Source organism: Ciona intestinalis, unplaced genomic scaffold (assembly GCF_000224145.3).
Source record: "Ciona intestinalis unplaced genomic scaffold, KH HT000025.2, whole genome shotgun sequence".
NCBI classification, from domain to species: Eukaryota; Metazoa; Chordata; class Ascidiacea; order Phlebobranchia; family Cionidae; genus Ciona; species Ciona intestinalis.
Window position 1 is genome coordinate 152,989 of NW_004190347.2, and position 24,886 is coordinate 177,874.

The 24,886-nt window shown below is 38.6% G+C and overlaps 2 protein-coding genes across 3 annotated transcripts; one reads left to right on the forward strand and one right to left on the reverse strand.

Moving 5' to 3' along the window:
* Window positions 1–57: 57 nt before the first annotated feature.
* On the reverse strand, window positions 58–4,962 carry LOC100178738 (ZP domain-containing protein-like). Its single transcript, XM_002129794.4, has 9 exons — window positions 4,769–4,962; window positions 4,087–4,283; window positions 3,657–3,799; window positions 3,072–3,197; window positions 2,611–2,736; window positions 1,826–1,988; window positions 963–1,167; window positions 500–688; window positions 58–203 (listed from the first exon to the last, which is right to left on the reverse strand). Exons 1-9 carry the CDS (start codon window positions 4,905–4,907, stop codon window positions 88–90), a joined length of 1,404 nt encoding a protein of 467 aa, XP_002129830.2. The 5' UTR covers window positions 4,908–4,962; the 3' UTR covers window positions 58–87.
* On the forward strand, window positions 146–24,711 carry LOC100183460. Of its 2 annotated transcripts, none has more exons than XM_026837838.1 (22): window positions 146–203; window positions 11,114–11,198; window positions 12,169–12,349; window positions 12,991–13,149; window positions 13,492–13,581; window positions 14,021–14,188; window positions 14,558–14,668; window positions 15,067–15,276; window positions 15,887–16,002; window positions 16,496–16,700; window positions 17,262–17,355; window positions 17,800–17,972; window positions 18,125–18,329; window positions 18,832–18,932; window positions 19,625–19,757; window positions 20,028–20,147; window positions 21,210–21,341; window positions 21,733–21,872; window positions 22,173–22,237; window positions 22,430–22,564; window positions 23,313–23,427; window positions 23,727–24,711. In XM_026837838.1, the coding sequence occupies exons 1-22, from the start codon at window positions 164–166 to the stop codon at window positions 23,784–23,786; spliced, it is 2,838 nt and encodes a 945-aa protein (XP_026693639.1). In that variant the 5' UTR covers window positions 146–163; the 3' UTR covers window positions 23,787–24,711. The 2 variants fall into 2 exon arrangements, with proteins under 2 accessions (XP_026693639.1, XP_018670559.2); XM_018815014.2 differs by lacking the exon at window positions 146–203 and adding an exon at window positions 10,424–10,581.
* The last annotated feature ends 175 nt before the right edge of the window (window positions 24,712–24,886 follow it).

The window sequence follows — 24,886 nt, forward strand, 5'->3', positions numbered from 1 at the left end:
ATTGCCGTTATCCTACCATAAGACTCACCCCTAAGCAACCCCCATACATAGGTATGCGTGCGTGTCGACCATCGAGGCTTTTTATCCTTACAACACATGATCAAGAACGAAAACGGACAAATTTGTTTCGTTGAATATTATTGTTGCCCTGACGAGGAGTTTGATGAACCAGCTACGTGATTGGTTGATTTCTGACCAATCAGGTTAGTTCAAATCACCAGTGTGACATCACAACCCAATGCATGACATCACAGAGCACAATGAACGATCGTTGTTTTATGACGAGGAAAATATGAGATAGAAATCTTATATTTACAACTTTAAATTGGCAAGGCAATAACACACTGTGCAAATTATACAAAAAAAAAACAAAAAAATGGTAAAAAATGCTAAAACAGAATTATCTAAACATTTCTTAACGTTCGTAATACAATTGTTACGTTAATATTACACAATGATTGGTATATTTATTCATTATGATGTCATAATCATCGCACAGTGATTGGAATTTCAAAGTTTGAGCTCATTGCGATGCTACGCGCTCTTGTGATGTCACAATGCTTCTTTCTCGAAGTAATAACCACTCGCTTACTGTTGCGTTTACGACGAACAATACAAATTGTCGCAACAATCGCGAGGACAATTGAAATAAAAACTAGAATTCCGATTGTGATGTAAACTGCCGTCCCTGTGAGGAAATAGTTTGTTTGTTTTTTTTATAGATGTTTTTCAGTTATTTGAAATTGTGTTGTATGTTTTCAGAAAGGTTAAACTCTTTTGGTATTTTGGATGTTTGAAAATAAATACTTTAAAGTTCGCCTGTTTAGTTGATAGTTTAATACGTAAGTAAATAACTGTTCAGTTTTATTTCACCCAAGTTATGTCTGCCATATTTTATGTCTGTCATATCTGGGCTTCTGTTTCACATGGTTAAATAAGGTAGCTTTCCACCAAACACATACTTGGCATTCCTAAGAGAAAGTTTTCCCTTTGTCGGTTCACAATCATTGTTTGTTGTGTAACATCATCCATTATGACATCATAAACAGGCGGTTGTTGCATCACAATAGGAACTTCTCGGCTGGGGTTAATGGGACCAAGAGAAACCACCGCGTTATCCAACCCCAGGTCCCTCCTTTTTCTGTTCAGGGTATTTCCCGTACAGGTCTGAATAAATAGAAACATTTGCAACCAATGTTTGTTGAATGAACAGTGCTTGCTGTCATGTTTGGTCCCAAAAGTTAAAGCCAACTTTCGAAAACTAAAAGCACTTTTAGGACAGATTTCAAACATGTTTTTCTGACACTTTAGTAAACCACAGGGATGGAGCAATTTCTGCTAACCCTGATCTTTCTGTACAACAAGGAACACTAAAGGTCTTAGGTTGGACTTGACCCGTTACTCCAACATTGTATATGCACATTCTATATGGGTGAGGTCCTACAGTGAGGCATGCTATGAGACCTGGGATTTAGGCCAGTGTGTTTCCCATTACTCCAACATTGTATATGCACATTCTATTCTATATGGGTGAGGTCCTACAGTGAGGCATGCCATGGGACCTGAGATTTAGGCCAGAGTTATCCATTACCCCAACATTGTATATGCACATTCTATTCTATATGGGTGAGGTCCTACAGTGAGGCACGCCATGGGACCTGAGATTTAGGCCAGAGTTGTCCATTACCCCAACATTGTATATGCACATTCTATTCTATATGGGTGAGGTCCTACAGTGAGGCACGCCATGGGACCTGAGTTTAAGCCAGAGCTGGTCCTAATACCCCTGCCAACCATATATTTCACCCATATCTTGAACACGTACCTTAACACATGGTGCTCCACTGAAACACAACTTGACGTTGCAGTGTAGGTACAGCTTGGTTGAGTTGACGAATCGAAACACGCTCGATTCCCATGTTGCGTGTGCTAGATCGCCGTTGGATACGATCGTTACATTCGCTTCTTGTGACATTGGGGACGGACAACTAGAAGTTTATAAGATTTCTATGAGATGACTGAATTTTTATGGTTGCCACTCCCATGCCCATGGTCGAGCTGCTGAAGCTATTGCATTGTGTGGATAAGCAGACATGACTTTTGGTTGGTTTGGTCATTTATATCCTCGTGGGTGGGAACTTGAGTGACTTATCCATGGTTTCCACTCCCATGCCCACAGTCAAGTAGCTGAAGCTATTGCAGTGTGTGGATAAGCAGACATGACTTTTGGTTGGTTTGGTCATTTATATCCTCGTAAGTGGGAACTTGAGTGACTTATCTAATAGGTTGCCACTCCCATGCCCACAGTCGAGTTGCTGAAGCTATTGCAGTGTGTGGATAAGCGGAAATCATGACTTTTGGTTGGTTTGGTCATTTATATCCTTGTTGGGGGATCTTAAGGGACATGTATATAGTGGAAAAGATGGGACACCTTTTCATTCTATTTTCGTGTCCTATTTAGTATTAAACAAAGAATTCTAAAACCGTATTCTGACGACTCCCATAGACCGGTGTTAATTGTTTAAAACACGATCTGGATATTTGGATATTATGTGCTGAAGGTGTCCCGTCTTTCCCCAACCTACCATATATGTTTACACCTTTACTTACAAGTTGTTGATCAACTCATATTCTTGTTGTGGTTGTGAACTCAGTGGAGAGGGGGTTCCCCAACATCGATATAGCTGCATTTTAGTGAAGGAAGGACCTTGGATTAATTTCACTCTGACTCTAATCCTGCGGTTTGATATTAGATTGAAAGTTGCATCAGTGTGTGTGAAGTATCACTGTCGAGTTATAACATGGGTATCTTCTTATACACCAGACACACATGGTGTAATCATACACCTTATGCTCCCTGTCAAGTTATAACATGGGTATCTTCTTATACACCAGACACACATGGTGTATTCATACACCTCATGCTCACTGTCGAGTTATAACATGGGTGTCTTAATCAGACACACATGGTGTATTCATACACCTCATGCTCAATAACATGGGTGTCTATTTATACACCAGACACACATGGTGTATTCAAACATCTCATGCTCACTTTTAACACAACCTACTTGTCATCCATATTAAGACTTGGTGGGGTCTGGTAGATAGTTGTATATCTAGAGTTAGTAAACATAAACATCCCAGCTCGAAATTCTCCCTTTGCCGTCTTCTTGCCCAAGAAATGGGTGACTTGGCTGTTTGGGTTAAAACATGGGTTGTATATACTGTTGTTGCGCTTTGGCACCGGCAAAAATTTTGCTTCTAATCAGAGTGACTTGACCCTGATAACCTGATAAGGATGGCCAGAACAGGACGTTGAAACGTCGGGCAGCAAAATTCTTGCCAGAAGAGCCAATATGCTAGTAAAATATTGCTGCAGAAGTATATATTGTTTAAATAAACGTAAAACAGAATGACTTAAAGCGTAAGCTGTATATAGTTATATAGTGACCACTGTGTTAGCGATTGCCGTAAGTGTATCGTCCAAGGAAACGCCTACTGAGGTAGCAGGATCGAGCCTCGAACCCGTATCTTCTGGTCTGGATGCAACCACATAGCTTCACACAGTATATATGCATAAAACCTATTTATTCGCATATGGTATGGTAAAATTAATAGTATTCTTAGTGACGTCATGATTACGTCATAGTTACCTCATAATCGGAATATATTTCACCCCAACCAATATTCGAACCGGGTACACGCATCGCCATGGAAACGAACGTCGTACTTGTGACGTCACATTCATTTCACGTCGCACAGTGATATTGTTCGAATAAATGACGTAAGTGTCGTTCTGTGACGTAAAATGTCAGTTTTGGGTCCCAACACAAAGGGTCCCAACAATAAAAAGTAGCGAGAAATAATTTTATAGTAAGGAGGGTAAAGATGAGACCCATTTTAATTTTATTTTCAAGTTCCATTTGGTAGTAAACATAAAACTTTCAAAAGAATTATAAAACCGCATCCCCCCGACTTTCATAGACCGTTGTTAATTGTTTAAAACACGATCAGAATATATAATAATTATGTGCTAATGTTCTTCTATCTTACCCCACACTACTATATATACGCCATACTTACAACTTCAAATTCGGTGCCGCAAGTTGAAAGCTGTTGATTGGCTGTGCATAGGGTCACGTGGGTTAAATTGTGGCCCGCTGATTGGTCGCATCGAAGGTTCAACGAAAGGTCAAGCGGGTCATGAACTTGCCACGTGTCAGCGAGCCATTGTTTGCTTACAGAAACACACATAACGGTTGGGGTGCAGTCGACTTTAACTGGGTGGGAATAACAAAGTTAAAATAAATGTAACTTACTTATCCTTGTGTGTAGGGCAATGACATTCGTTGTAACACGGGTGTTCTGTTCAATACACCTTGTGTCAGCTTACAAGTTACCATATATGTAAGTTTGTATTCGCTTGGCGGGGCAATGACAGTCTGAAGGTGGCTGTACACCGTATCCGGCATGCAAATTCGCTTGCGAAGTCGAATGCAAACCCATTACCGAGTTCCGCATGCGGCAACGAAATCCGGACAAAACAGACAAAACGGACGAATTCCGGATACTGTGTACAGCCACTTTAACGCGGGTGTCCTGTTTTATATATCTCATGCCCGCGTACAAATTACTACGTATGTAACTTAGAAGTATTAAGCAAATACCCAAAGGAAATGGAAACTATGGATAAGTCGCTGAAGTTCCCACCCACAAAAACATTAACTCAAGTTCCCACCCACAAAAACATTAACTTGACACTTACCAGTACCAGGAGATAAAAACTCCCTTTTCATTGTTTCTGTTGTTACATTCATATCTTTCCCCCCGACTATAACCATCTGTCCATAAACTGACGCAACACAAGTCAGTATTACACAGGCTAATCTTACAAAAGTCATCATTCTATAAGATCCAACAACTAATAAAACGTAACAGTTGAAATATATGATAGGATGAGGGAAGACGGGACGCCTTTAGCTCACAATAGCTGACTATCCTGATTGTGCTTTAAACAATTAACGACGGTCTACTCTATGGAGATCGTGAGGGTACGGTTTTATAATTCTTTAAATGTTCTTTGTTTACTACCAAATGGGACGAGAAAATATAATAAAAAGGTGTCCCATCTTTTCCCATCCTACTATATCATATTTAGGCTGCGGGTTCAAGACTCACTTCGGCTACTAACACTCACATTATACCAAATGGTGCAACGGTCACTCCCTTTTTACTGATTACCTTTTATGATTCAGCTTTATCCTAAAGCGTGCTATATTACGACTCTCGTTTTACCGTTAATTCTCGTCTTTTTGGTTTTCTATAACTGCAATCTGCTACATAAACTTCGTTATCGTGACCGAAAGGACAAATAAAGTCACTCATGCAGTGTAACATAAAAGTAAAACCTCAACACTTAATAATAAAATACGCCCCACTAAATTACAACACACGTACACACGGCACACGAACTGCATTCTAAAACTTTATCATCGTAAATCGCGCACCAGATGCTCCTCTGTGACGTCATAATTGATCAAATCGTTGTTACGTCACTTTCGTTCAGAACTTGCATTGTGTTCCATTATTACGTAACAAGGACACGTGTAATACGTAAACAAACGTCGTTTTGCAATTATCGAAGATAGGATTGTTACGTAGCAATGGTTAACAATAGTAATAATGGAAAACAATCGAAATAGAAGCAAATCGGCATCAAAGGCGTCGAATCCACCCTCGGGCAAACTTCGCGAGTTTTTTCTTCAATTTTGAGTTTAAAATATTTATTTTCACAGGGTTGTTCGACCATGGCTCTGATGTTGTTCATGTTTTGAAATGACGCCTCTCGTTATGATTTGTCTGCAACTCTTTGATGCGGTTATGACGTAATAATAAGTAATAATGTTTCGCGATTTATAGTGACGTCACAGAGAATTTGATACAAACTAGAATAAACAAGCGATATAGCCGCTGTGAGTTCTCTTTAAAAACGAAACGAATCTCGACATTCGTATTATATTTTGAGACTGACTGAAATAATTAACTCGTAGATTTGCACGGTTGTCACGAAACAGACTTTTCTCTTTCTTATATTCTTAAAAAGCAAAACCTTCGAAATCCACTCGCCTTCTGCTTTCTTTTGAAACACGAACTAAACCTCCCAACAACCATTACAAAAACTTCTAAAATTGACTGGTTTATAATTTGCTAAAACTTGGCCGCACAAACACATACAGTACTATGGAGATGGTAAACCTTTTCATTCTATTTTCTCATCTCATTTGGTATTAAACAAAGAATTATAAAATCGTATTGTCACGACTCACCGCATATACCGTTGTTAATTGTTTACAACACGTTCAAGATATTTAGATATTATGTGCTAAAGGTGTCCCGTCTACCCCCGCCCTACTATATTACACAAAAATACAGACATATCACAAGACACAAAACTAACGAAGTCCAACCGTGACTAAAATTACATGAACCTTTGAAACGAATTGCCAACAAGCCTGGGGGTGCCACTGTTATCTATTACACAGATCAAAACCAACTCGACAAACAATCACTTATGTTCTGGAACGAGCACGCCTTTTAACCGATGCTTTATCCATATATAGTAGGGTGGGGAAGATGGATACCATTAGCACATAATATCCCATATTTCTTAGTCGTGTTTTTTTTTAACAATTACAAACGCTCTTTCAGAGTCGCGAGGATACGATTCTACTTCTGCAAATGTTTTCGCTGTTGATTTCCTTCGCTATATTAATTTAAAATTAACTTAATTTAACTTTTCTTATATTAAACTTACTTTCTATGTTTTCTCATGTCCACTAAACTGATTACTCTGGGAAAATACTATGCTATGCCATTTTACCCCACAGTATACCATATTCTTCGTTGTCATATTCAATAAATTTTATCAACTTAACCGATCAGAAACTAATCTCGGAAAGTCACTTACGACAGTCGAGACGGGAAATGCTTCCACCGCAATCGAGGCGAACTCAGGTCGTTTGTTTCCCACACGTATACCAAGCGCATCGCGTTTTAGATGCCGTCGCGAAAAACGCATCTCGTCCTTCTATTGTTTTGTATCCTGATTAATATTTTATAAAGACACTCTGCACGTGTGGTTTTAAATCCGGCTTTTTATCTTTTAACAGAGCGTGGGTTTTGTGTTATTTGATACCTGGTTATTAATTTAATGTTGCTTATGCTTGTTGTCGGGTTATAACGTGAGTGTCTTCTTATACACCAGACACACATGGTGTATTCATACACCCCATGCTCACTGTCGATTTATAACATGAGTGTCTTCTTATACTCCAGACACACATGGTGTATTCATACACCTCATGCTCACTGTCGAGTTATAACATGGGTGTCTTCTTATACACCAGACACACATGGTGTATTCATACACCTCATGCTCACTGTCGAGTTATAATATGGGTGTCTTCTTACACACCAGACACACATGGTGTATTCATACACCTCATGCTCACTGTCAAGTTATAACATGGGTGTCTTCTTATACACCTGACACACATGGTGTATTCATACAACTCATGCTCACTGTCGAGTTATAACATGGGTGTCTTCTAATACACCAGACACACATGGTGTATTCATACACCTCATGCTCACTGTTGAGTTATAACATTGGTGTCTTCTTATACACCTGACACACATGGTGTATCCACACACCTCATGCTCACTGTCGAGTTATATTCTGTATATGTATATCCCATTTTAAAGGATATTTAAATCCTACAGTGAGACACGTCGTGTAACCTGGGATTTAAGCCAGAGTTGGCCCATATTCTGTAACTCTACACTGACCATTAACTGCAAGTAACGCCTTTGTAATACGGACCCAGTATTAAAGCATGTAGGGGCCATATATCTTACTATAATCAGTGTTATTATTTAGTCATAATACTAACTCAGGTGGCCATCTCAAATTACGTAACCTACAAATTTTAGGTCAACTTTCATGTCATTATTTGCATTATGACGTTTCAACTAAAGTGACCTTTCACCTACCGTGTTGGTGATCGTTGTGTTGGTATATAGAAATTAGTATAGGATATATAGTAGTGCGGGGGAAGATGGGACACCTTTAACACATAATACCCAAATATCCTGATCGTTTTTTAAACAATTAACAACCGTCTGTGGAAGTCGTGAAGATACGGTTTTATAATTCTTTGAATGTTCTTTGTTTACTACCAAATGAAAAGAGAACATTAAACGAAAAGGTGGCCCATCTTTCCCCACCCTACTATATGTCATAGTAGTAATGTGGGGTAGGATAAATACCGTTAGCACATAATTTTCGTAATCGTGTCTCAAACAATTTACAACCTTCTTTAGAGTTGTGTGAATATGTACATAAAAGTTTTTTGTTTGCTACCAAATGAAACGATAAAAGAGAATGAAAGCACCATCTTACCACAACCTACTATACGTAGGCCTATAGTTTAGTGGGGGAGGATGGGACACCATTTCATTCTATGTTTTGTACTTTCATTTTGTTACACGTATTACGAAACAACATTCGCCAAACTTTAATTGTCGTTTACGTCACACTGGTGTTTAAAGTTTTGTCTCTGTGTGAAAATCTGGAACTTTGTTTATTGTTTATATGTTTCTCGAGTTTCGTAAACAAAGTAAACTTTGTAATTCCTTTGTTCCAAGAATTATGACGTTTAAACGTGAATTCTAAAATTAGAGAAGGTAAAGGGTGCAAAAGTTTAATTGGGTTTGTAATTAACAAATTTACAATAAATAAAAACGAAAAAAAAAGTAAAAGTTAAAAATACCGTTTAACTACCTTAGGTGGGATTCGAATCTTGTTCACATTTTAGTATTTTGGTAATATTGAAAGAAAGTTGATTGGAAAAAATGGGAATTTAAATTTGTGCGAGTCCCCAGGGTGGGATTCGAACCAATGGAATTAGGAAGGAGAAGTAACGCTTTATGTGCTGTGTATAATTGGAAAAAATTAAAAAGGATTGGGTCCTGCGATATTGACTGGGCTGTGACACTCCGCCTATTCACAGGCGCTATCCCGCTACTGATCAACGTGGGAACTTTTGGCTGCTCCCTTTCGGGCCTCGCCCGGTTCGTTCCTCCTTAGACAACCTGGCCACCCCAAGCTCCCCCGGGATGTCCATATTGACGCCGAGCTTAGCGCGGACGCTCGATCGACATAGGGCAGAGCGCCACAGGGCTCCCAATCTCACGCCGTCCTCCAATCCAAGCCTCCAAGTAACTGGATTACAGGCGCACGCCACAACGCCCGGCGAAAATCGAATGTCGAAACCTCGTATATAAACCAACCAGACGCTCCGCCCACTCTTTCGTGACGTCATTTGATTGACAGGCCAAGGCTTTTTTTCTTTCATTCTCTCGTTTTTTTCCTGACGGTGCACTACAATTTATAACGTATAGCAAGTCTAGCTAAACCAAAATATACATTATTACACAACAATGGACATTTAAATTGCGATTTAAAAGACAAACAATCACACAAAGACAATAATTTGTTCGAAACGCGTCGAAACAAATGTTGCCATTGTTAAACAACAATTAAATCGTTAATACTCGAACTGTGGCGAGGTATACGTTTCAGTTTTACTTCTGTTCAGAACGCGATCGCGTCTGTGGCGTATTGTAATTTAAACCTCTTCAATACAATACCGCGTATGGTGATTACTTGCTAGGGTAGCGGGATGGTATTCTCTTAGTGGATATTAGTTAGCGCAGTTTTATATTCTACATGGGTGAGGTGCTTTATAGAGGACCTGGGATTTAGACCAGATTTGGGCCATCACCCCAACCCAGACTTCCAATATTTTCATGTTTATTGTGTTCAAGTTAGAAGTATAACAGTTTATATTCATATTTGTATAGAAATAACGAACTTTATTAAACCACTGAATTTAGAAAGTATTTAGATATGCCAACAGTTAATATTACTTGCGTGAATTGTAGTTGCAGAAATTTATTCGCCTAGGAATGATTTTTATTTTTGCCTAATTTTTAGGCAGCTCCACAAGTTAGTGCAAGTTAATAGTACAATGTTAAAGCGTTTTGGATGGATGTCAGGGTGGGGTAAGACGGGACACCTTAGCATATAATATCCAAATATCTCGATCGTGTTTTAAACAATTAACAACGGTCTATAGGAGTTGTGAGGATACGGTTTTATAATTCTTTGAATGTTCTTTGTTTACTACCAAATGGGACAAGAAAATAGAAAGAAAAGGCGTCCCATCTTCCCCACCCTACTATACGTTGAATTTACCGTATACCTTAGACGAATTTAAAAAAAAACATTGGTAATTGTTTAAAACACGATCAGGATATTTGAATGTTATGTGCTAAAGATGTCCATCTTCCCCCACAGAGTCATACACATCTTAAACAACAACGGTAGAAGCAAAAAGTAATAATATATTGTCACATTGTCAACACAATATACACTTGTTTGGTTTGCTATCTTGGGAAGTGATATGCTGTTGTTGGGAGTTTCAAGTTTCGTGCTTCTTTGTCTTCTGTTTCAAGGTAAACCATATGTGTGTACTTGCTTTATCCTCGTGTGGCCGGAAATCGACATGTTTCATACACCTTGTACCCACTTATGACTTACCACGTTAGTTATCCTTGCATGGCGGGCGACGATGGTCATTATAACATGAGTGTTCTGTTTCATACACCTTGTGCCCGCTTACGAGTTACCACGTATATGTTATATACGGATTGTATTGTATACTGTTTCTGTATAGATGTAGCGTGTAATATACTGTGGGGTAAGATGGAATACCGTTAACACATAATATCCTATGTTTCCTTATCGTGTTTTAACATTTATAACGCATTTTTAGAGTCGTGAAGATAGGTTTAATAGTTCTGTAAAAATTCTTTATTTAATTTAAAACATGACGATAAAACAGAATGAAAACATTGACCATTTTACCCTAACCTAATATATACTTGAAAAACTACGCGTACAAGTTGTATCGTGGCCATATATTAGCCTTGTTATTATGCCCAGTATTGCCAATCCAAAAAAAATAAACTGGTTGTTTTATCGCAGCAAACGCACAAGAACGTTTATGTTCCACCTCAGATGGGTTTATGGAAACTTTCTTCAGCGTTTTTGAGAACAGCCCGAATGGAACGTAAGTAAATTACCTCACCTAGATTCGAACCTAGTGCCTATGGGTTAGTAGAATGTACGATGTAGATTTAGGTGTAAAATGTTCTCGTGGGCTGGAACTTGAGTGACGTATCCATGGTTGCCACTCCCATGCCCACAGTTGAGTCGCTGAAGCTATAATTTTAGTGTGAGAATGGCATTATTTAGATTTTAAAACTTATTGTGTTTAAGTTATATAAAACATCACAATATTATAACAATAAAACTTAACGAGAACTCGACCGTCGGCTTATATGTTCATTGTGTTAAGTGCTCTTCAATTAATCAATAAGGATAATATCACGAGTGTTAATCTAATTATTGTACATCCGGGTTGACGTTGTTATGGCGGATTATGTGCCGCAAGAATGTCCAAGTATAATCTTTTTGTTAATTGTGTTATAATAGGTATTTAGTATATAGGGTGGGGAAGATGGGGAACCTTTAGCAAATAATATCAAAATATCCTGATATTGTTTTAAACAATTAACAGCGGTCTATGGGAGTCGCGAGGATACGGTTTTATAATTCTTTAAATGTTCTTTGTTTACGACTAAATGGGACGAGAAAATAGAATGAAAAGGTGTCCCATCTTCCCCACCCTACTTTATGTTAGTTCTAAGAACATTGCCTTTGTTTAAATAAACAAAGTTCCATATTATAGAAAGTGCCATGGTTTTAAGGCATGTGAATTCACAGGGAAATAGGATGTACAAACTGCATCGTATATTACACATTTTAAACATACTTTCCGCCCACAAGGACATTACTGACCAACCAACGTTATAGTAGTCCGTGGGTACCAGGTTCGAATCTAGACGAGTAGATAAAGATAAAGGTTAAAGGTACTTATGCCGTGTGGGGTAATGGGAAGAATCTAGCTTAAATCCCAGATCGTCGACAAGGACCTCACCCACATAGAATATAATACTTACGCCATTTGTTAATTACAGGGTTTTGGGCAAACTTGACATCATAGGGAACACTCAAGGTGATGACAAAAATATTGATCTTCGGTTAGATGGCAAGGGCGCCATGTGTGGTGAAAAACTTTGCGAATCGTGGATTTACTTTGATGACGTCACACAAACATTGAGTCTGCGAGTGGACGATGACGTCATGTTAGATAACGACGTAAGGATTTAAGCCATAAACATACTACCTTGGTTGTAATTCAACAGTGAGCATAAGGTGTATGAATACACCATTTGTGTCTGGTGTATAAGAAGACACCCATTTTATAACTCGACAGTGAGCATGAGGTGTATGAATACACCATGTGTGTCTGGTGTTTAAGAAGACACCTATGTTATAACTCGACAGTGAGCAAGAGGTATATGAATACACCATGTGTGTCCGGTGTATAAGAAGACACCCATGTTATAACTCAACAGTGAGCATGAGGTGTATGAATACAACATGCGTGTCTGGTGTATAAGAAGACACCCATGTTATAACTGAACAGTGAGCATGAGGTGTATGAATACACCATGTGTGTCCGGTGTATAAGAAGACACCCATGTTATAACTCGACAGTGGGCTTGAGGTGTATGAATACACCATGTGTGTCTGGTGTATAAGAAGACACCCATGTTATAACTCGACAGTGAGCATGAGGTGCATGAATACACCATGTGTGTCTGGTGTATAAGAAGACACCCATGTTATAACTCAACAGTGAGCATGAGGTGTATGAATACACCATGTGTGTCTGGTGTATAAGAATACACCCATGTTACAACTCGACAGCGAGCATGATATGTATTACCACACAGGGGCAGCATGGAGTCGACTTCATTGAAGTTTCCATCTTTTGCTCGGCGCCCATTACGAACATCTATGACGTAGCAATCATCGTCACAATCAAAGTTGAAGACGTCAACGACAATGATCCATTGTTTGTTGGTGAACCCTACGTCATATCTGTAAATGAGGTAAACACTATGATGAATAAATAAATTTAAATATACCCCTTATATATTCTTGCATGGCGGGGCAACGACAATCGTTATTACACGAGGGTTCTGTTTCACACTTCGTGCCAGCTTATATGAGTTATCACATATGTAACTTTATGTCGAATTGTTTCTGTAAAACTGTAAATTTAGACAACCCATTAGTGACCACTGGGTTGAAGGCCGATATATATATTTCCAAGGACACTTACAACTATAAATATCGGTATTAGTATAACCACTCAGTCATTAGAAGCGTTGGAGGTGCTCTTTGACGTCACATACAATGTTACGACTTCAATAATATGAACTTATCTACAGATGACGTCAGTTGGTACGTCAATCTTCAATGTGACGTCATCGGATTTGGACAAAGTCTCACATAGGTCGTATTACGTCATTCCAGGATCGGTAAAATGTTGACATAACTTTTGATCTTATGCACAAACAATTTCGTTACTCTAAGCGCCAACTGCTAAGCTATATATTATACATTACAATAATTTTATTAAGCTAATCATGTTTTTCTAGAATTTTAGAAACGGGCGACAAGGTGTATGAAACGGGCCACCCGTGTAAAACCACTGGCGTTATCCCGCTATGCGATGATGAACAAGTTACATATAGTAGGGTGGGGAAAGATGGGACACCTTTTCATTCTATTTTCTCGTCCCATTTAGTAGTAAACAAAGAACATTTAAAGAATTATGAAACCGTATCTTCACGACCCCCATAGATCATTGTTAATTGTTTAAAACACAATCAGGATATTTAGATATTCTGTGCTAAAGGTGTCCCATCTTCCCCTATCCTACTATATATTCACTGTCTTGCTTATTTTTCAATTTAGACAGCGTCCGATTATTTTGCGATTAATTCCCCATCTTCTGGAGAAATTAAATTGACGCAAAAACTGGATTTCGAAACTATGACCCAACCCCTTGAACTGGGTGTTGAGGTACGTGACGTGGGGCGACATCTAACGGGTGATACTCGAACTATGAAAACCATGGTAACGGTAAGTTGAGTTTTGGCGGGAACCGGAAACAGAATCCGATTCAAATAAACGAGGGCCGATTTATGTTTTTAACAAAGCGTGTATTATACAAGTGCTCGAAAACCAACTATTGTGTTGGCATAACCTTGGTAGCGTTAAAAACCTTTGGCACTTGTGAAGAATCTTCTTGTACGTTACAGATTAGGCTGGTGAAAAGTGTTAGAGGTTAGTAGTTACAGTTTGGTTACAGTTAGGGATTGGTGGGATAGCAGAACGATTCTTTACTAGGACCAATTAAACGGCCAACATTTCTTTAAATTAAAGTGACTAGATACATAATAACTACTGTGTATATCAAACTTGAATGTGAATGAAAACTTTTTTTTTCAGATCAAAGTTGAAGATGGGGACGACCAACCTCCAGCTTTTGAACCTTGCACAAAAGTGGCGGGTAAATGTGTCAACCCGGTTTATAAGACAACTATCAATAGGTTTGCAAGGGTAAGTAGAATATGGCGGGAGTAAGTCATGTTTGTTACGGTTAGGTTGTGTAATAATGTGCGTCTACGGTTTGTTCAAAACGCGTGCATCTCTATCATCATTGTAGCCTTTGTAGGTCTATGTGTTTTCAAGCAAAACGTTTAATGCTAATTGCTTCAACCCAGTGGTCACTAATGGGTTGCCTAAACTGTCATCGATATATTACAATAAAAATTCCTCCAAAATATTTAATCACCCACAAAGTTACATGTGTAGTAACCTATAAGCTAGCATGAGGTGTATGAAACATAACACCTGTGTTATAAAGACTGTGTTTCTGCCACGGGAGGATAAACAAGTTGCATTTATTCATATGATAATAGCATACACCCACCCACAATGATGAATGTTTATTCCAGTCAAACAAAGTCCTGGTGCTCGAACCTGCACAGTTATACGCGGTAGATCCTGATCTTCAAATTCGACAAACCATTAAGTACTCACTGCTTGCTGTCAACCCTGAAGGATTGGAAAGTTACTTCACTGTTGAACCAAGCACAGGGGGTGTAAGGTTGAGAAGAAGTTTGCCTGAAACTGGAATCCCTGAAGATATTGAAGTCTTTGTACAGGTATGAACATAGACATGAAGTTTTAGGGTAATGTGCTGTTGTCAGAACTTGTCACCATAAGCATGTCTGTGGTGTGCCTCGGGTGACATTTTAAAAACTTTAAGTTGTGATACTATTTAGAACCTTGTATTTAGAACCATCAGATTGCGCCAATATTCCGATAACATGGTGTAAGCCTTGAGGTGGCTGTACACAGTATTCGGCATGCGAATTCGCTTGCGAAGTCGTATGCAAATCCATTACCGAGTTCCGCATGCGGCAGCGAATTTGGACAAAACAGACAAAACGGACGAATTCCGCATACTGTGTACAGCCACCTTTAAGGGTAACATTAGTAGTGCTTGAAGTGAATTGTCGCCCCAATTTTTAAAACAGCAATGATAACATATGTTTGAGCCCCCAGTTGTACAACAAAATAGCTTTTACTACGTTGTTAGCTACCCTTACCATATGTGTTATATGGTTGGTTACCTAATACCTATCATTCAACATCACTAAGAAATATTTGGCATAGGAATCTTGATTAACTTTCTGTTAGGGATTCAATGTTGAATGTTTGTTGCTATATAATGTTTGATTGTTTGTATGAATGAACATTGTTTGTTAACAGGCGAGTCAAAGTGACAATGAAAGAATGTCGGCGATTGCAACCGTTCAAATCCATGTTCAAGGTAGAATGAGCGTCTCAACTAAACCGGAAATACTAACTACAAATCTGACCCAAGTGTAAGCTATGTATTATTATCACTCGCACATAGATAAGAATGATTGCATTGTAGCCAGATGATAGAGGTTTTAAGGCTTCATACTGATAGGTGTACCCTTGTGTAACACACTTAGCGCTAATTTTTCCAGCCCAGTGGTCAATTAATTGGTTGTAGCACCCTGGTTGTCGAGGTAAAGGTCCGACTCTGGCTTAATGTATTTATAAACACAGAATATAAGGTTCGATAGCTCGATGCTGCTGCCACTATTTTGGTGTGATTGCAAGACACTTAACAATACTTGCACCAACCCAGTGGTCAATAAATAGGTTATAGCACCCTGGGTGTTGGGGTAATGGGGCTAAATCTGGCCTAAAACTCAGGTCCTATGATATGCCTCACTGTAGGACCTTACCCATATAGAATAGAATGTCCACAATGTTGGGGTTATAGGCCAACTTCACAAGGTACATAAAACCTGAATCACGTTTAGGCATTGCTTTCTTTTTCTCCAGCCAAGCTGTTGTTAACTCTATTGATGATCTCTCCTTGGTACGAACACTAGCTGGCAATATCGTGCAGATCCAAGTAAAGGGTGACTCAGCAAATATTAACTTCATGTTAGATGATTCACCTTTTTTTGAAATATCTCCGAGTGGTTTCGTTTTGGCAAAGAATCAAGAAATTCTTCAACAGAATGCAAGAAACTTTGTAATTAAGGTGGTGTTTAAAACAATGGTTTTGTAATGTAATATTGGTGTATAATGTGGTTCTTAAACTAGGTGGTGTAAATTTCCTATAGGAAAGTAAAAAAGATAACAAACTGTTCTATGAGGCTTGGTGTTGTGTTAAAGTTTAGGAAAAAACCTGGGGTGATATTCTTATAATGTTTTAAAACCAGTGGCTGTCAAACATAGGGAACCACATTGATTAATGTGGTGAATGCAACATACTTTGACTCTGCTTGTTTGTACAGACACCTAACAGAGGGTAAAGACTGAGGTGACATTGTTAAAATACCGTTACACTCATAGTTGTCAAACATAGGGAACCTCATTGATTAATGTGGTGAATGCAATATACTTTTGCTCTGCTTGTTTGTATAGACATCTAACAGCAGGGTAAAAACTGTTTTGGTCCTAAAACTGGAGTGCCAAAACATATGAATCCCCCATGCCATGGGTTAACACTCACACCACTCCAGGGACCCCAAATGTTCTGACTACAAAAACATACCGTATCTGCCTTGGGTGTTGAAATTAACGCCATGTGTTATAACAGGTGAGAGTGGAAAACACAAAAGCTTCGGGCAATGATACAAGATACAGTGATACTTTGTTTCTTAGAGTTGAGATCCTTGTCAATACAACTTTATGTAAGTTATTCCTATTTTGTATTATAATGTGGGAAAGATATTTCTAATTGGTTATAGAACTAGGATATAAATAACTAAAAAGTTATATCTGCTTATCCACACACTGCAATAGCTTTAGCTACTCGACTGTGGGCATGGGAGTGGCAACCATTGATAAGTCACTCAAGTTCCCACCCACGAGGATATAAATGACCAAACCAACCAAAAGTCATGTCTGCTTATCCACACGCCGCAATAGCTTCAGCAACTCGACTGTGGGCATGGGAGTGGCAACCATGGATAAGTCACTCAAGTTCCCACCCACGACGATATAAATGACCAAACCAACCAAAAGTCATGTCTGCTTATCCACACACTGCAACAGCTTCAGCTACTCGACTGTGGGCATGGGAGTGGCAACCATGGATAACTTTACCTCTAGTGGAATCTTATATTTTATTGCAGCAATTGGATGTAGTGAGCCAGTGACGAACGTGATTGACAGCATGACTTGTATATCAGCACTTGGTGTATTTGTTGCTCTATTCATCTTATGCATACCTGTTATTATACTTCTTATTGTTAAGATGAGACGATACAAAGCAAGAAGTGCAGATGTTTCTAAACAACCTTATGTGGTGAGATGGGTTTTTATTTATACTGTATAACTAGTGTGTGAATACATCTTCACTGTCAAGTTATAACATGGGTGTCTTCTTATACACCAGACACACGTGGTGTATTCATACACCTCATGCTCCCCGTCAAGTTACATCACCTTTTTTACCAGCTCTCCCAGTCCTTTGGTAAGAAATACGACGGCTTTGGATATTTGAACAACTCTGGTTTTAAAGATGACTCAACATCTTTTGCGAGCTCTGTGCTGAGTCATAAACAGTCGCTTGAATCCGGTTTAGACAGGTATGGTCACATGATCAAAGCACCAGCTGTGGACGATGAGGTTCCACATATCGCGCCACTGGATGCCATGAATAGTAAGTTAATTGATTGTTTTATACAAATAACTTTAGGCCAAAGAATCATGCGCTGAAGAGAAGCAAAAAAAAACTATAGGGCCAAACCTGCCATGGCTGGGTAAAGTTTTCTGTACTGTATTAATCAACCAGGTGGAATTTGTTTTGGATGACTATAGCCATTACTGGTTTATATTGATGGAATGTAACTTATTTATCCTTGCATGGCGGGGCAATTACCAGTTAGTAAGCTGTATTAAAATAAGTATGCCTTGTGTTTATTGTGTGTATCTAACACATTAGTGAATGGTAAATTAATTTTATTAGATGTGTACAGTCATGGGCGTTGGGGGCGGCAAGGTAGGTCAACTCATTTACCTTGTGCCAGCATAGGAGTTACTAAGTATGTAATTTCATGGGTGATTGGTTTTTAGATTTTATAACTTTTTATGTATCTACACCTTGGTTATTGTTGTATCCACTTTATTTGTTGTTTTACAAAGTCAGTATCTTAATATTATAGACTCAGGAAAGTCAAAGAAAGAAAATGTTGCGGCCATTATCCCATACCAGCATTCCACCCCAACCCCTCGTGTGCAAGGTTGGGAGTTGGAACAGATTAAGGTAATTATGTTTTACAACTCACTAATATTGGTACCATACATAACATAATAGATTTAGGTGTTTATTGCTATTGTTGCTACCAGGGATAATGTATGGCGCATTGAAAATCTGTAAACATCATAAACCTGTATTGTGAAACAGAGTGGCATATTGTACAGCACACACTTGCTCATAACTTAGAGGTTACGAATTTAAAGCTCGATGCTGACACCATTATGACCACATGTGTCCTTGGCCAAGACACTTAACTACAATTGTTCCAACCAATTGGTTCAATATAAGTCCAAATTGTCAGCCCTATGTTAAAGTGTCATACCAACGAAAAATCGAGTATAAAATTAAACATAATTAAGTTTATGTTTTACAATTTTTCTATATTCTTGAAAAAGATGCATTTATTTTACGAAATCGAAAATAAAATTTGATTTTTCTCTAGTATTTTAGAAACCAGAAACGATCAAATTTGAGTGAAGTTTTTCCTTATCGGAAATCCCATGAATTGTTGAAACAGCCGAATTTTTTTTACTTCAGCTGTTTTTTTCCACTCTATTTTTATAGAAGCCGTATTGTTTTGGCAAACTTCGATGTTACCTTTACGCTACATTTAAGCATCTCTACAAATTTTCATTTTTTGTTGGTATGCGCCCCTTTAAACCAAAAAATAAAGTGTGACATTATTACCATATCCGCAGCATCCAATAGACTTCTCTCAAATAAGAATCGAGCAATGGCTCCAAGAGGAGGAAGAGGAAAAGAGTGAGAGGAGTGGAGTGGGAGAGGTCAACTTGGGATCACCAAGGTCATGCTTTGTAAAGATATATACAGGTTTGTAAACTTATTGATGGTTTTTGAAATGTGTAACATTTGTGGTCATCTTGACAGCACGAGAACAATATTAGCAGCGTACTGCCAGGTCCCATGATATCATTCTGTATGACCTTGTCCACATGAATGTGCATATGCAATGTTGGGGTAATAGGGCAACTCTGGACTAAATCACAGGTCTCATGGCGTGCCTCACTGTAGGATCTCACCCATATAAAATAGAATGTTGGTTGTTATACAATAAGAACAAAACACACAATGTTTCCACAGGTTCGTTCAAGAACAAGAAGTCGATATCTCGTGATGTGATGACCATGAGTGACGTGGTTCATGATCAGTCATGTGCTCATCCAAATATTGTCAAGTTTTTCGGGGCTTGTGTTGAAAAAAGTAAGTTGGAACGATCCAGTGTGTGTTTGTGTTTGTGTGCTTTATTACATGAGTTTTCCATTTATACACTTCGTGCCCGCTTACAAGTTATCACGTATGTAACTTATTTATCCCCGCATGGCGGGCAACGACAGTCATTATAACACGGGTGTTCTTTTTCATGCACCTCGTGCCCGCTTACAAGTTACCACGTATGTAACTTATTTATCCTCGCATGGCGGGCAACGACAGTCATTATAACACGGGTGTTCTTTTTCATGCACCTCGTGCCCGCTTACCAGTTACAACGTATGACATATGTAACTTATTTATCCTCGCATGGCGGGCAACGGCAGTCATTATAACACGGGTGTTCTTTTTCATGCACCTCGTGCCCGCTTACCAGTTACAACGTATGACATATGTAACTTATTTATCCTCGCATGGCGGGGCAACAACAGTTGTTATAACACAGACTAGCTCATACACCTCGTGTCTGCTTATGAGTGACCAGGTATGTAACTTTGTGGGTTATTTTGTTTTCTGTATAGCTAATAAATTGTACAGCCCATTAGCAAACACTGGGTTGTTAATTGTTTTGCCCAAGGTCACATACACCCACTACGGTAGCAGCATCGTGCCTCAGCACCCTCTAGTTACGGTGCAAGCACCCAACCACCGAGCCATGTTTCGCAGTACAATGGGATATCAAATCTTTTATCTCACCAAACAATCCACATAGTCATGACACGTGATACACACGTACCAATGGTACATCTTGAAATAAAATAACCCCACAAGCCACACAGAGTCATTATACTTATTACATTTAAACCTACATACACCTTAAAGTCAACTTATCCCACTATTTGCACAGAGTCATTATATGGGTTACATTCAAACCACTACACATGCTTACCAGTCATACAAATTGAAGTCAAAGTAATCCAACCATTCCTACAATATTGTTTTGATCCTAAATATGTTTATTAATGAAAAAGGGGAGCATATATTGAAAGAGCATGATATACATAATGCACTCAAACATACATTCATCGTGAACTTATAACACAATTTTTACAGAGTCATTATATGTGATCCAAGAATACGTGGCATCGAGCGATCTTCGTAATTTCCTCATCAGTAGTCGAATGTTGGACCACTCGGCTGTTATATCTACTTTATCTGGATCCCAACTCACCAACTTTGTTATAGGTGAGAATAGTTTGGTGTATAAGTTGAATGAATGAATATATCTTATATATTTTATGTCCTTTTTTTTGGAATTGTAACTTTGTTTTAACCCATAATGTCAGTCGTCTTATTACTGGATAATAAATGTGAACAATTATTGATAAAACTTGCTGTTAAAGTATACAAATGTAAATATCCTCGCTTGGTGGGTCAATGCGATTGTTATAACACGGGTATTCTGTTTCATTCACCTCTTGCTTGATCATACACCCAGCGTTGGAGATTCTTTTACATAAGCTTACCTAAGTGACCTAACCCCATATTATGCAAGTATATTCCCCCAAACCCCTGCGTACCAGTCTGTATTTTAATAATCGCTTAGGTTAATCAAGTATATCCTCACTACACCCAGGAATATGCGATGGCTTGTCTTTCCTCCACGAGAACGATGTCGTCCACGGAGGTTTATGCGCGAAGAATGTTCGCATCAATGATCGGCTTGTTCCTAAAATATCGGGTTGTTGTGCGGAGGGAGGGGGAAGATGGAGATGTGTGAGTACGGCGTTGTTGTGTGGCTGGAGTGTGTTTGTACAGATGTATGGAGTTGTTTTGTGTATTTGTAAAACGGGTTCATTTGTTTGTTTAGTTTGTTTTGGTTGTAACGGTTTGTCTGTAGTCGTGTGTGTATTTTGCATAAGGTTGTAGTTTTTCCTGTTTTTAAAGTTGTATATGTGTTACTCTTGTTTTATGCGTTTGTAGTAATATTGGATAGTAATGCAGTAACATATAAGTATCAACAGCAACCAAGCGCAGTAATGTTATTTTAAAACCAACGTTTTTGTTTTATTCTAGAAAAGCCAAAGATGGGCCGCACCTGAATATCTTGCTTCGAAAATTTATAACGACAAGTCTGACATGTGAGTTTTCAATAATGTTCATTGCTCCAACCCAGTGGTCACTAATGGGTTGCCCAAATTGTTGGTCACACAGTAAAAGTAATCACCCATATAGTAACATTCTTTGTAACTCAGGCACAAGATTTATGAAACATAACATTGCCCTGCAAAAGTTTAGCAATGATTTTTACAATTATGTTATCTTTATTTTAGTTGGTCGCTCGCTGTTGTGGCTTGGGAGATTCTGTCACTAGGTGGAACACCATTCGCCGAGACAACGGACGAGAAAATCCCGTCGTTTGTTCAAAGACAACTTGATACGGGAGGTTCCTTGTTTCCTGTGACGAGGTAAGCTTGACAGTGAGCATGAGGTGTATGAATATACCATGTGTGTCTGGTGTATAAGAAGACACCCATGTTATAACTCGACAGTGAGCATGAGGTGTATGAATACACCATGTGTGTCTGGTGTATAGGAAGACACCCATGTTATAACCTGACAGTGAGCATAAGGTGTATGAATACACCATGTGTGTCTGGTGTATAAGAAGACACCCATGTTATAACTCGACAGTGAGCATGAGGTGTATGAATACACCATGTGTGTCTGGTGTATAAGAAGACACCCATGTTATAACCTGACAGTGAGCATAAGGTGTATGAATACACCATGTGTGTCTGGTGTATAAGAAGACACCCATGTTATGAATCGACAGTGAGCATGAGGTATATGAATACACCATGTGTGTCTGGTGTATAAGAGGACACCCATGTTATAACTTGACAGTGAGCATGAGGTGTATGAATACACCATGTGTGTCTTGTGTATAAGAAGACACCGATGTTATAACTTGACAGTGAGCATGAGGTGTATGAATACACCATGTGTGTCTGGTGTATAAGAAGACACCTATGGTATAACTCGACAGTGAGCATGAGGTGTATGAATACACCATGTGTGTCTTGTGTATAAGAAGACACCCATGTTATAACTCAACAGTGAGCATGAGGTGTATAAATACACCATGTGTGTCCGGTGTATAAGAAGACACCCATGTTATAACTCGACAGTGAGCATGAGGTTCTACATCCACAGAAACACGACGAAACGTTTATGGATGTTACTTCAATCATGTTGGTCCGAGAAACCTCAAGATCGCCCACAAGTGGAGAGTGTTTTGTCTCGTTTGAAGAAAATGAAGGAAACATCAGTAAGTGTGAGAATAGGCATGGATTATTCTGGAATTACTTTTCTTCCAAATATATCTTAATTTAAAAAGCAATCACACTTAAAATGACACTTTTATTTGAGTAGTTTTACCGTTTGTTAAATTGTTGCTAATTCCCTTCACTATGTTGATTTAATTAATTTGGTCTCTATCGTATTCGAACAGATAAATACAATTTATGTTTTGTTGGCCAAGTGAGATTTATTGCAGTCTTGTTTAAGTAATGTTACAAAAATTTATAATTTTAATTTTTTATATTGTTTACCCATTATATATTCTAGAACGCGATCACGGTTGCGCGACCTCCTGGCTATCGATTCTTCCCTACATCTTCACAATGATTCAGAAACATAGAAATCTTAGGCTGAAGCAGTATGTGGATAAGCCACAACTGTAGACTTCCTGTGAAAGTCTTACATTTTTTGCTGTTGAAGCCTTATGCCCATTGGTACTTTATTGACTACATTTATACCAAAGTTTTATTCAAATCACACAAAGTTCCCGCTGTGGGACTTGGAACCCTGGACTGCCATACTTTAGTTAGATCATTGTAGTACAGCTGTTTGTATATTACTGCAGGGTAAGATGGATACTATCAGTGCATAACATCCCATATTTCCTAATCGTGTTTTGAACAATTAACAACGCTCTTTTAGAGTCGCGTAGATACGTTTTTTAGGATTCTGTAAAATATTATTTGTTTACGACCAAACGGAACGGTAAAAGATAGTGAGAACATGTCCCGTATTATCCCAGCCTGAAACATAACCACACATGGACCATCTTACCACCACTACAATACCAAAAGCGGTTGGTGTAGTCTGCGCACACACTTCTACATTTAAACGTAACTGTGTTTTCATTTAACGACTGTTATGTTGCCTTGTGGCCTTACTAGAATATATGTTACAATTACGTAATAAACTATGGTGATTACGCCATAGAGGGGTTTGTGACGTCACATCCCCGTTATTTAAATAATTTGCTGCCTGACAAGCTTTAAATGGCACCACGTATTCCGATCGCCGCGGGCACTGTTACGTCACAAATCGCGTTGTTCAATCGCGTTATTCAACAATCGACGATGTTGTGACGATTGTGGCGTTACTAGAACGAGGGATAAGTTACGAATTGTGGTTTTAACAGTTGATTTATTACAAGTATAACCTAAATTATTGAGTTGTTTGGCAGATGTGAAATTTTGATATCATATTTTAGAACAACAAGGTCAAGTTTGCTTTGTGAAATAAAAGTTTGACGCTGAGTTTAAAGACCAGGTGATCTGTTTCTATTAATTCATACTGCTGCTATAGTTTAAAATGTTAGTCATACAGGAAAACTAATCACCCACAAAGTTACGTAGGCTACTTGGTGACTTGTAAGCGTGCACGAGGGGTAAGAAACAGAACATCCGTGTTATAACGACTGTCGTTACCCGAAC